Source organism: Zootoca vivipara, chromosome 15 (genome assembly GCF_963506605.1).
Source record: "Zootoca vivipara chromosome 15, rZooViv1.1, whole genome shotgun sequence".
Lineage (NCBI taxonomy): Eukaryota > Metazoa > Chordata > Lepidosauria > Squamata > Lacertidae > Zootoca > Zootoca vivipara.
Window position 1 is genome coordinate 32,241,992 of NC_083290.1, and position 11,294 is coordinate 32,253,285.

The window sequence follows — 11,294 nt, forward strand, 5'->3', positions numbered from 1 at the left end:
TTTTATCCCTCTATCTCCATGGTGAACATCCTGTTTGCCAATAGTAGGCAGGTAGAGTGGCACGCAATTCAATAAAAGTGCCAATGAAGAGTACTGTAAACTGAAATCAGTTCCAAGTCACACAAGTCACAATGCACTCAAAGCGCAATCTGTGGACATATTAGCTGATCTGTTCATTCATAATTATTTACATGTAACATGCAACACGTTTACAGTCCGTGTACACCGTTGCTTATCTGTACCAATAAAGAAAGATGTATTCCTTTGCACAAACAATTATACATGTGTACAGAAGAGCCTGTAGCTGCATTCAGTATAATGCAGGGTCCCCAAACTACGGCCCCCGGGCCGGATGCGGCCCAATCGGCCTTCCGTTCCGGCCCGCGACGACCCCCGCCGCCCGCTGCCGCCGCCCGCTCTCACGGCGCGCGGCGCAGCGACGATCTAAAAAACCGGCAAAAAATCGCCGAAAATCCTTTGTGCGCATGCGTATGGGCCTCTCCCGACCCGGAAGAGGTCATTTCTGGTGCACTTCCGGGTCGGGGGAGGCCCATACGCATGCGCACAAGCGATTTTCGGCGATTTTTCCCCCGCGCGTGTGCGTGTGCGCATGCGCATGGGCGCACACTCCCCCGCCCTCCGGCCCGCTGCGCGCGCACTCCCCTGCCCTCCGGCCCACTGCGCGGTCGGCGCGGCGGGCACCGGCCCGCCGCGCGGTAAGTCTGGGGACCCCTGGTATAATGTGTGCACAAGCCTACAGACTTAAAAGGGTTGGTGTGTTGCGTTGTCTCTGTCATTTATAGTTGCTCCAAGGGTTTAACTGGGCCAGTGATGAATTAGAACAGGGTGGGTGGAGGAGGTTTGAAATAACTGCTGGATCTGAAGAGTTTGGTGCCTGAAATCACGTGACATTCCAACAAGGTTCCTTAGTTATAAGAGGGAAATCTGGGCTGTTTTTAAGCCAGTCGGAAGCTCTGTGGGAGAATCACCAGAACTACATTCTGAAGTTTTGGTTTGTTTAAAGACTTTGATTTGCCTTGTCAAAAGATGAGGTTTCTACCGTTGCTTTCGGTATTACTCAGTGCTCCGTGTTACACAACGGCCTTCAACTCAGAGAAGCAAAAAGGAACCAAAACTGCTATGGTTTCATAAGGGTTGCTAAGCAAAATCATGTTAATGCGCCATGCTGTCCAGAACAACAGAGGACGACACTAAACGGTCTATTCCAAATACATTTACTTAGAGAAAAGTTAAGTGAATGAATTAAGTTTTGACTTAAACAAACAAAAATCACATTCTATAACATTACAAAAATAGGCACCGACAGCAAAAAGTCTGCCCTTATCTCTGCTTCTTGGCGAAGTGGCCTGCAAAACAAACTAAACATCCAAATAATACTTTGAGACACCCATTACATAGGCTGTAACAGGGATGGAGAACTTCTGGTGCTAGACTAGAGTCTTTGTCATCCTTGGCCACTAGCCATGAGGGCTGATGGGAGGTCCAACACCATCTGGAAGACCACAGGGTCCCCACTTCCTGGGCTAAAATTTGTAGCAGACGAGAAAATTGTTAAGTATTAGATGGAGTATTCACTTTCTTCCCACTCTATCCACTCACTGGCCGATTCATCCAGGTCATGTGGTAGGGAAGAAATGCAGAACGCAGCTTATTATTTTCATCCAAATTTGCATGTGGTGGATTGAAGGAGAGGTCAGAATAGATTAAACATGTCAGGGGTGGGGAATGTCAGGCCTGGGTGTCCCCAATGTGGCTCTCATCTCTGTTTGGCCCTAGAATTTGCTCCAGGCCACACCCCTCACAGCCTCTCCCTCACAGCCCATGTGTTTTTGCTTGGCTCAACTGTGTCCTTGAACTCTGATAATGCCCCTTTTATTGCCTGGATGGAGGACAGAGAGGGGTGTGTGGGAGAGTCTGCAGATACTAGCTTAAAGGTGATACAGTATTTTTGTTTATTGCTCCTCCCACTTTTTCCTCTGCCCTCGGCCATCATTAACACTTGGCCTTTAGAAGGCTTCCTAGAAGGGAATGTGGCCTTTGGGCTGCAAAGGTTTTCCCACCTATACAATCTTGAACAGCAGCATAAGGTCATTTGGTCTTGGTATATATCAGGGTGGTCCAACCTTTCATACCAACTGGGCTGCAAGGGTAATTTGACACATAACCGGCAGGTCACACACTGCCTTGTTGCATGGTGCAAGGAGGGTGAATGGAGCAAGGCCAAAAATTGACAGCCCTCTCCCAGCCCTCAAACTGCCTTTCCAATGCACTGGGCTTTGGAAAGGAGGTGCAAGGCAAGGCTCGGACAGGGTCCCAGAGCCCTCCTACCTCCTTCCCAAAGCTGGGAGAGTATGCTAACTACCCTTTGGGAAGGAGGCAGGAAGATGCTAGGACCCCGTCAGAGCCCTCCCGCCTTCCTTTGGGAAGGAAGCGAGAGGGGAGGGGGATCAAATGTTGCCGAAGGCTGCCAAAAAGGGCTTCGAGGGCCATGTGTGGCCCTCAGTCCACGTGTTGGACTGCCCTGGTGTACAGTGGTACCTCGACTTACAAAGGCGATCCGTTCCGCGGCGCTCTTCGCAAGTCGAATCCTTCGGTTGTTGAAGCATCCATTTTGTGCATGCGCGAAGCGAGATTTTGCGCTTCTGCGCATGCGCTGACCGCGCGCACCACTTCTGCGCAGGTGCAGAACATGCACGCGACGAAAAGACTTCCAGGTTTGCCGACTTCGTAAGTCGAAACCTTCGGAAGTCGAGTCATTCGGATGTTGAGGTACTGCTGTACGTATATGATAAAAGGCAAGTGGGGGAAAATGAATGTGCCTTCAACCCAAGCGTGATAGATAAGGTCCAAATTTCAGATACAATTTAGCAGTCAGGCCTATGATGAAACCTTGTGTCAGATAAGACTTCTTTCAAATTTCTGGCTAGTCACAACCTTTCTGGAGGGATTCTGGGGCAAAAATGGTAATCCTTCACCGAGGGAGATACAAACTTAAAAAAAGAAGAAACTCAAGTGTTTGCTTTCAGGGTTGAGAGAAGCTAAATTTGACACAATGAGAACCTGGTATCTACAATGGGCACAGAATTACTGTTGTGGCAAAGAGTGAGAAATTGGGGGATGAGAGGGAATGGAATGGAGTATCATAAAGGAGGGCAGGGCTGGAGCAGCTCACACTGCAATATTTTCCAGCACGGCCCAAGTGTTAATATTAGTGTCCCTATGGTTGTGGTGGGCAGAACTAACACTATCGTTCCAGTTAGGACTATCAGAGCATAAAGCACACCAGAATGGTAACCAGTTTGTGCTCTTTCCAGACTGTGAACTGCAAACTAGGATGGGATCTGCCCTTCAAAAGGTATGAGAGGCCAGGCCCACTAGAGAGAGAGAGCACCACGAAGACTTCTTCACCAATCCCAGTTGCACAACGAGGTGTTCCTTTGGCCCAGCCTTTATTTCTTCTGTTGCAGGATGTCCGGTTCGCCTATTCTGCTTTTGTTCTGACAGAGCTCCTGAAGATCTGAGAGAGACACAAAAGCTGTTAGGAGCTTTGAACCAGGCAGTTATGAAACCTCAGACAACCTTCACCCATTTATAAAAACTCCATGGTTAGCACCCAGTAAACAGGCATTGCTTTCTACCATTTTGCCACAAGCAGTTGCATCTACTAGCTTGCAGGGCTGTACGTAGGAAGTTGTCTTAAACCAAGGTGGAGCATTGCTTTCTTTAGCTCGGTACTGTCTACAAGGGACAGGGAACCTGTGGCCTTATCAATGCTGTTGGACTAAAACTCCCACCATCCCTGACCATTAGCCATACTTTTTTGAGTTCACGGCTCCCAACTACATTCTTTCTGCGGCAACCCTGTGGGGCTCAGGAGCCCAGCTATGTCACCTCTTGCCTGCAGAGCTGTCAGCCTCTCACCCTTTCTCGAACACCCTTCCTTGTGGAGTGTTCCCTCCTCTCCCATCTCCTTGGGAGTCCTCCAGGCAGCCGCTGCTGCCGCCCCTGGTCTCTGAGCTGCCCTCCTCCCTGGTCTCAAAGAAAGGTGCCTCCTCTCACTGGGACTTGTCTGTCCATTCCCAACAGCAAGGGCTGGTGGACTGGCTGGCTGGGCTCCCTCAACCACTTGCTTGCTTACTGTGAGGGGCCGCTTCAGCTCCTGGCAATCAGACTCACCCACCCCCAACCAGCCCCAGAGACACCATTCGCCTGGGGAGCTTGTAGCCAGAGCTGGTACAACAAACAGCTGTGCAAGCCTTTGGGAGGCAGAGACACAATAAGGCATTTGGGGGGGGAGGAAAGAAGGACAGAGGCCAGTGTTGCCCACAGCACCCCTGACCATCATTCAAGGCACCCCAGGGTGCCACAGCACATTGGTTGAAAACCACTGATGTATTCCATAAGGTTAGTTACCTGGTAAAACAGGAAATTAAGGGTGAGAGTTCTGGGCAAAGTGAAAGTGCTGGTTTTGCCATAAAGGCTTTAGTGACTCAGGGCCACAATACCTCAAGGACCGCCTCTCTCCATATAAACTGGCCCGGACTCTGCAGTTATCATTTGAGGCCCTTCTTCATGTGCCTCCTCAACATGGGGTCCGAAGGGTGGCAACACAAGAATGGGCCTTTTCTGCAATAGCTCCCCGTTTGCAGAATCCTCTCCCCAGGGAGGTTCGACTGGTGCCTACGTTATGATTATACATCTTTCAGCACCAGGCAAAGACATTCCATTACAACCAGGCCTTTGGCTAACAAACATCCTATATCCTTTTGAATGTGTTTGTGGGAATGGGTGGAAGAAGGGTAGTTATTGTTTTGTAGGGTTTTTGTTTGTTTGTTTCTTGCTTCTTCTTATGCATTTTGTGGTTTTATCTTGCGTTTTTATGTTGCGAACCGCATAATTTAATAAAACAATAAATTTAGCCACCAGACTGGAATGCTGAGAAAGGGGCAGCTGAGGCAGTTATGACGGGGGGGGGGAGAATAGGACTGTCAGACCAGCAAGGAATAAGAAAGTATGGTTGTGAATTTGTGGAGTACAACCGATGCGCTGTCAGGCTTCAGGGAATCAGCTTCTCCACACACACCCCGTGGCAGTAGATAAGCAGGACAAAGGAAAAGGAGTCTTCTTACCAGTTAGAAACTTTAATGATCACAGCGAGAGAACTAAGAACCCATCTACTAGGAATGGCGGTGCTCCCAACTAAGAATTCCACCCCCTTATGTCCCTATCATCCACGTCACTCCTACATCTTGTAACCCGAGCTTGTACCCTCTGTGCTTTCTGTTCTGCCACTTTCTCAGCTCTTTTTGACCTCGGGGAAAGCGGATGAATGCTTTCCAGAGACAGTGAATCTGTTAACACACACACTCTCTCTCTCCCAGTCTTTATTCTCCTTGCTGTTCCCCATCCAGTATTTCCCAGCTTCTGCCTTCTGAACTGTGCCCCTCTGCAAACCACTGTTCCAAATCCATACTGTCCTCCTGCTCCTGGGAAGATTCAGGATCCTGATCAGGAGCAGGGGGAGGCTCCCACTGTTCTTCCTCAGTACAGCCCTCCTCAGCACGGTTCCTGACATGCACCCACAGAAGTGGTTAAGCTGCTAAGAAACCCTCTCTTACTTACAGCGCAGCACCGTCTCTCTGATTTGCCTGAAGCTGGTATCTTGGAGCGTTACGCTGATGTAATAGAGGCATCGGAGCTCCCGGGGATAGTCTTTGCGGTCCATGTCCTTCAGCACCGGTATGGTGCGCCCGTTTGCCATGGGCGCCTCCGTCAAAGCGTGGTGCATTTGGTAACGGCACCAGGGATCCTTGAGGAAGTTGGGTGTAATGAGCAGCACCCAGCAGTGGCTGTTCTGGACGGCGTCGCACAGCTCCGTGACGATGGCACCCCCCGGAGCAGAGTCCCGGGGCTGAAGAAAGCAACGGAAGTGTTCCGGCTGGCTCTCTAGGTAGGAGACCAGCTCCTCCACAAACCCAAGGTCGCCCTCGTTGTGGCAGATGCACACGTCATACAACTTGTTCCAGCGGGCGCTGCCTGAAATGCTCACACTTACCTGAGAGGCAGAGGGCACCTGTTTGGGGCTGGCTGTCAAGTTGCTTGTTGGGGTGCTGGAACTACTCAACGGAGGAGGTGAAGGCGAATGTTTAGAAATATTGTTCAAGTGGCATTTTGTGGAGCTGGAAGTGTTCCTGGACTTCTGCAGAAGTGCCTTGAACCAGCCTGTAAAGTCACCAATTCAGAATCAGGCTAAATTGAACAGCAGCCAGCAGAGAGAGATCTAACCAAGACAGGTCCATGTAATGGTTTTAATTCTTTGATCAACCAGTCATTTCATGGATCGTTTTGCCCTTTCTTTATGGTATTTTACATTTTATTGTTAATATCGTTGTACACTATGTTACACTGTATGACTTGGTGGTCTTAGTGTGTGTACACACAGAGATAGAAAACAAACACAGATACAGTGGTACCTCGGTTTAAGAACAGTCCAGTTTAAGAACGATTTGGTTTACAAACTCCGCAAAACCGGAATTAGTGTCTTGGTTCAAGAACTTTACCTCGGTCGAAGAAAGGAATCCAAACGGTGGAAGGGCCCCGGCGGTGGGAGGCCTCATTAGGGAAAGCACGCCTCGGTTTAAGAACGGTTTTGGTTTAAGAATGGACTTCGGGAATGGATTAAGATCATAAACCGAGGTACCACTGTACACACAAAATGAGTTTGACATACTGACCTGCCATCCCAATAGCAAGACTATCTTCTAGGGATGGACTGATCAGTTCTGGCTCGCAGCCGTTTTGCGTGTATTCATTCACAAGGCTGTTCCATTCCGTTTCTGCATCGATCTGTAATTTTTAAAAAAGCACAAAAATTATCATTATTTCTGTTCATGCTTTAACCAAAAGTTAGAATTTTTGTATGCTATTTTCATTATTATATGCCCTTTGATGTGCACTTGATCTCGGTATATGAGTTTTTATATGCCTGTGCTCCAGAACTGCATTGCAAAATTCAAGGAAGTGTGAATTTTGAAAGGTGCCTGGGTTTTGATCTGCGCCCTATTTCAGATAGTGACATTTAGGTAGGTTTGCCTTTAAATGTGACCTGAATCAAATTTCTCCCCATCACTATTCAAAGCAGAACTTTATTGTTTGTCTAAATCTCCCACCCCACCAAACCAGCTACTTGAGCCAATTTCTACATCAGGGATGGGCAACCTGTGGCAGTAGGGCTGCCCTGGCCCAGTTTCAAAAGACCCCTGGAAGCAATCAGTTCAGACCTGAACTCTTGGAAGACAGTGAGCTAATTCATCTAGTTCACTGGGCAGGGAAGAAAAGGGTAGGCGGGGAGAAAAAGATCTGGCCCCACCCACAGTTGTCTTTGGTCCGCCCACTGCCACCACATGGCTCCCTCAGGTCCTCAACAGGCTTGCCCTCTGACCTACACAAAAAGGAGCCTGCAATAAGGGTGGGCAGTATACTGCAACCTATGGATTATCGTTTGCTGTCAGGTCATTTTTAGTACAGACATATGGAGTGTGTGTCAATTCCCAATTTTCTGTTTTAGACTTCCAATTGCAGAGAAGAGTGTACTGCAATAAAGTCTAAAGATTCAGGGGGGAAAGGCAAATTATAAGCCCTACACCTCTCCGAACTAGCAAAGCAGCTTGATATTTAAAAAATAAATACTGTATCATAAACCAAAATCTTAACAACTCACAAACAAATACACTCAATAAATCCTACATGCCCACATTCCTGTTTACTCAGCATCCAGCATGCTCCCATTGCTGATTTGGGAAGAGGTGTGCCGTAGGATGGAAAGACATGGCTGAGCCAAAGAGGTTTTGCAAGCACCACCAATCAGCTGATCAGCACCACCTCCAAAGCACAGGACTCTGAAAGGGTGAAGATCAGCTGACTGCCAGTGCTTGCAAAGCACTGCCCAGCTAGTGGTACAAACTTCAACATGACGACCAGCTGGTTGTCAAGGCTTGCACAACTCTGGGAACCTTGCTTTGAGTGACAAAACTTTGTGGGCAAAAACAGGTTTGCCCGACATTATAACCTCAAGCGCATAATCCCACCCATCTGTCAAGCCTGGTCCAGGCAGCACCCAGTTCAACTCTAACCTAATTGAGGTGTCTTTCTGGATCAAAGGGCACATTTGAAAATCTGAGCAACTTTTTTGGACACCACAAAAAAACACATTTCGCAGAAGAAAAATTGATGATGCTCAGAAACCTGTCCCTCAGCGTGCTCTCAAACTAAAAAAACACAGGGGAAAAAGCATGCTGGACACCCCAAAGGCCAAAAAGCCACCCCCTTTTTTAAATGTGGGGGCAGGGGTCCTTGGGAAGAAACAATGTGGGAGTGGTATCTGAGGACAACATGATGGGGCCCCCGAGTCTGAATGCAGCAGAGCAGACTTACTTGGGTGTAGGTCTCACAGGCTGCAAACACATCATATATTTCAAACACGTGGCTTCCCCAAAGAATCCTGGGAAATGTAGTTCACCCCCAGAAAGATACAATTTCCAGCACCCGAAGCAAACTACAGTTCCCAGAACAGAAGTCATGTATGTAATTTATGTATGTGATTTATATGTAATTCGTATAATTTGAATTAATTAATTAATAATGTGTTTTAAATGCATGGTGTGCAGATGCAGCCTCCGTGGACCTAATTTTAGGCAAACATGCAGAGAATTGCAATGTTGTAAGATTTTAATTTTATGACTGTTATAAATCTGCTTCCAAGGGAAAGTTTAAAAACCCTTATCTAAATGGAAGTGCATCAGTTTGCATTCCAAGGCATACATTGGGGGGGGGGCTAGTGGAGTTTTAGAACTGTGTACCCAAACTGCTGCAATCCGTTACAGTATTTCATAATTAAAGTCAACAGTAGTTTTGCTATATGGGGAAAAAGTAAGTGCTGCACCCAGATTTACCCCCATCTGGCTGCCTTATGTCACCATTCAATCTCAACCCTGAACTACTTCTGTTCCTTCTAAAAAAGGAACAGGCTCCCTCGCCCCCCAGCGTGGACCCGAATGTACACGACTACCGGTAATATCGGTGCATAGATTTCAGTGGGTCTGCTCTGAGCGGGTAGACTTTGAGCAGAACTTCGTTGGCTACAAGCCATTGGATTTGAACGGCGCGGTCTACGAATGTGTGGCACAAAGAATTAAAAAACTAAAAGCCAGGAAGAGAGGCCAAAATTGATTGGAGTCCTCCTCGCCCGCCTGGGCGCGGAAGGCAGCGCTTCCTCCTGCATTTTGCAACTTTATTTAGGAAGTACTGTACAGTAACTGCTCAAACCGCGGCTCTGCGGCCGCCTCGCCCCTCTTGCGTAGCGGAGGCATTGGCGAGAAACTGCGATCAGAAAGCGAGAAGAGGAGGATGGACCGGCAGCCGGAACCCTATGCAAGTTTACTCCGGAAAAAAAGGGCAGTCTAAATTCGATGAGGCGTACTCCCAAGCAGGGGTGCCAACTTGAATATGGAGGGGGGGGTGTAAACAACCCCTACCCTGCATAAATCGACGTGGTGCACGGACACCATTTGAATGACAATGCCAATACAATTGGGGAGCCTCGGCCCCCAGGAGTTGGCTCCTATGCTCCTATGCACAGCATCCTAACTAGCCGGATTAACCAACCTTTCCTTCTGAAAGTGAGTTCGGGGCACAGCGAAGCTGCGTAAATTCCTGCGCGATGGTCACAATTCGGCCCGGTTGCCTTTCCTTCTGGCGATCGTGGAACCGGGGCGAAGCAGATCCCCTCCGAAGTGGGCGCGCGCGATCGGTCTCTGCTGCCTCCGGAGGAACTCGCCTGGGCTACTTCCCTCTTCGCCTGGGTGCTAAGGACCTCTCGGGTGCCCCCTGACGCTGCTTTTTTTTTTTTTTTTGCAAGGAGGAGGATCTTGTGGCGCTTTGCAGGTTTTCCAGACTACTCGAAAGCGCTCAAACGCACGCCTACATGGAAGTAAACTCCGTTAAACTCGGTGGGACCTACTTCCGATAAAACACGCCCAGGAGACTGAACTGAAGGTTGCGATCCTCTATATCCATTTTTCTGGAAGTAGGCGGTCCACTGAACACAGTGACTTGGCGGACAAGCCTAACAATGCCTACTCAAATAAAAAAATTCCTTCAGTAGCACCTTAAAGACCAACTAAGTTTTTTATTTTGGTATGAGCTTTCGTGTGCATGCACACTTCTTCAGACGAAAGCTCATACCAAAATAAAAACTTAGTTGGTCTTTAAGGTGCTACTGAAGGAATTTTTTTTATTTTGCTTCGACTCAGACCAACACGGCTACCTGCCTGTAACTAATGCCTACTCAAAAGTAAGCCCTATTCAGTGTAGTTTTCTCCCAAGCAAATGGTGTTAGGGATTGCAGCCTTCCTTCTGAGTTAGCAGGTATAGAATTACACTACTGTATTGCTACGTATTTGCTATTCTTGGAAGTTCCGGGGCGATCACTAATTTAAATAAAAATTCCAGAGCAAAAAAACAACAGCACCTGAAAAGCGGTGCATTTCAATCGCCTTGCACCCCGCCTTTTTTGGGGTAGCATTTTAAAGCTCCTCTGGCATCGCTTCAGCCCCCTTTTCGGTGGTTAAGTCCAACCGGTTGCTGGGCATCTTTAATCAGAAGTACGTGCCAATGAGGCCAATTGGACCGGCCCCGATATGTGCTCTGGGCTGCAACTGCAAAGTCTGCAGCGGTGAAAAGAAATGGCAATCCTATTTTGTCTAGCGAATGGAAAAGAGTAAATTCCATTCCAGCATGTGATAATCTAACTCTCCCCCCCCCCACATCCCTCTTCATTGCATTCAAAAGACACGGGCTCTCTTTCACAAGAGACATTGAGGCTGCAAGTCTGCAGGCTAGATTCAGGAGTACAAAAACCTGTTGGGTATATGCAGTGGTATATTTCCTAGAAAAGCAGTTTAAGATCAAGTTGCCAAGGCTGCGATCCAGAGCACGCTTACCGAGGACTAAGGCTCCATTGAACTCAGCGGGACGTCCTGTCGCGTCACTGTGCCTAGGACTGGGGCAAAACCCCGATTTGCACGGCACGTGTGAATACTACTCATGCCCGATGACTCTCGAGTAACGGGCGGGAGCTCCGTTTATTTAACCAATTCAGAGTAATGGAGTATGCGGGAGGGGCAAAGGGTAGGGAGAGGCTGCAGTAGCAGGAAGTCACGCCCCAGAGTGACGGCGGCAGTTGTGTAACTTCTCGGATGCTGTGAGGTTGGGCA

At 48.4% G+C, this 11,294-nt stretch overlaps 1 protein-coding gene across 3 annotated transcripts; it reads right to left on the reverse strand.

The window, feature by feature from the left end:
- Positions 1 to 747: 747 nt before the first annotated feature.
- On the reverse strand, positions 748 to 11,193 carry TIRAP (TIR domain containing adaptor protein). 3 transcript variants are annotated; one of them, XM_035139910.2, is made up of 5 exons: positions 11,022 to 11,193; positions 9,685 to 9,999; positions 6,756 to 6,867; positions 5,644 to 6,243; positions 748 to 3,538 (listed from the first exon to the last, which is right to left on the reverse strand). In XM_035139910.2, exons 3-5 carry the CDS (start codon positions 6,760 to 6,762, stop codon positions 3,471 to 3,473), a joined length of 675 nt encoding a protein of 224 aa, XP_034995801.1. In that variant the 5' UTR covers positions 6,763 to 6,867; positions 9,685 to 9,999; positions 11,022 to 11,193; the 3' UTR covers positions 748 to 3,470. The 3 variants fall into 3 exon arrangements, with proteins under 3 accessions (XP_034995801.1, XP_034995802.1, XP_060124475.1); XM_035139911.2 differs by lacking the exon at positions 9,685 to 9,999; XM_060268492.1 differs by lacking the exon at positions 11,022 to 11,193 and having other exon boundaries at positions 9,685 to 11,014.
- Between the last annotated feature and the right edge of the window lie 101 nt (positions 11,194 to 11,294).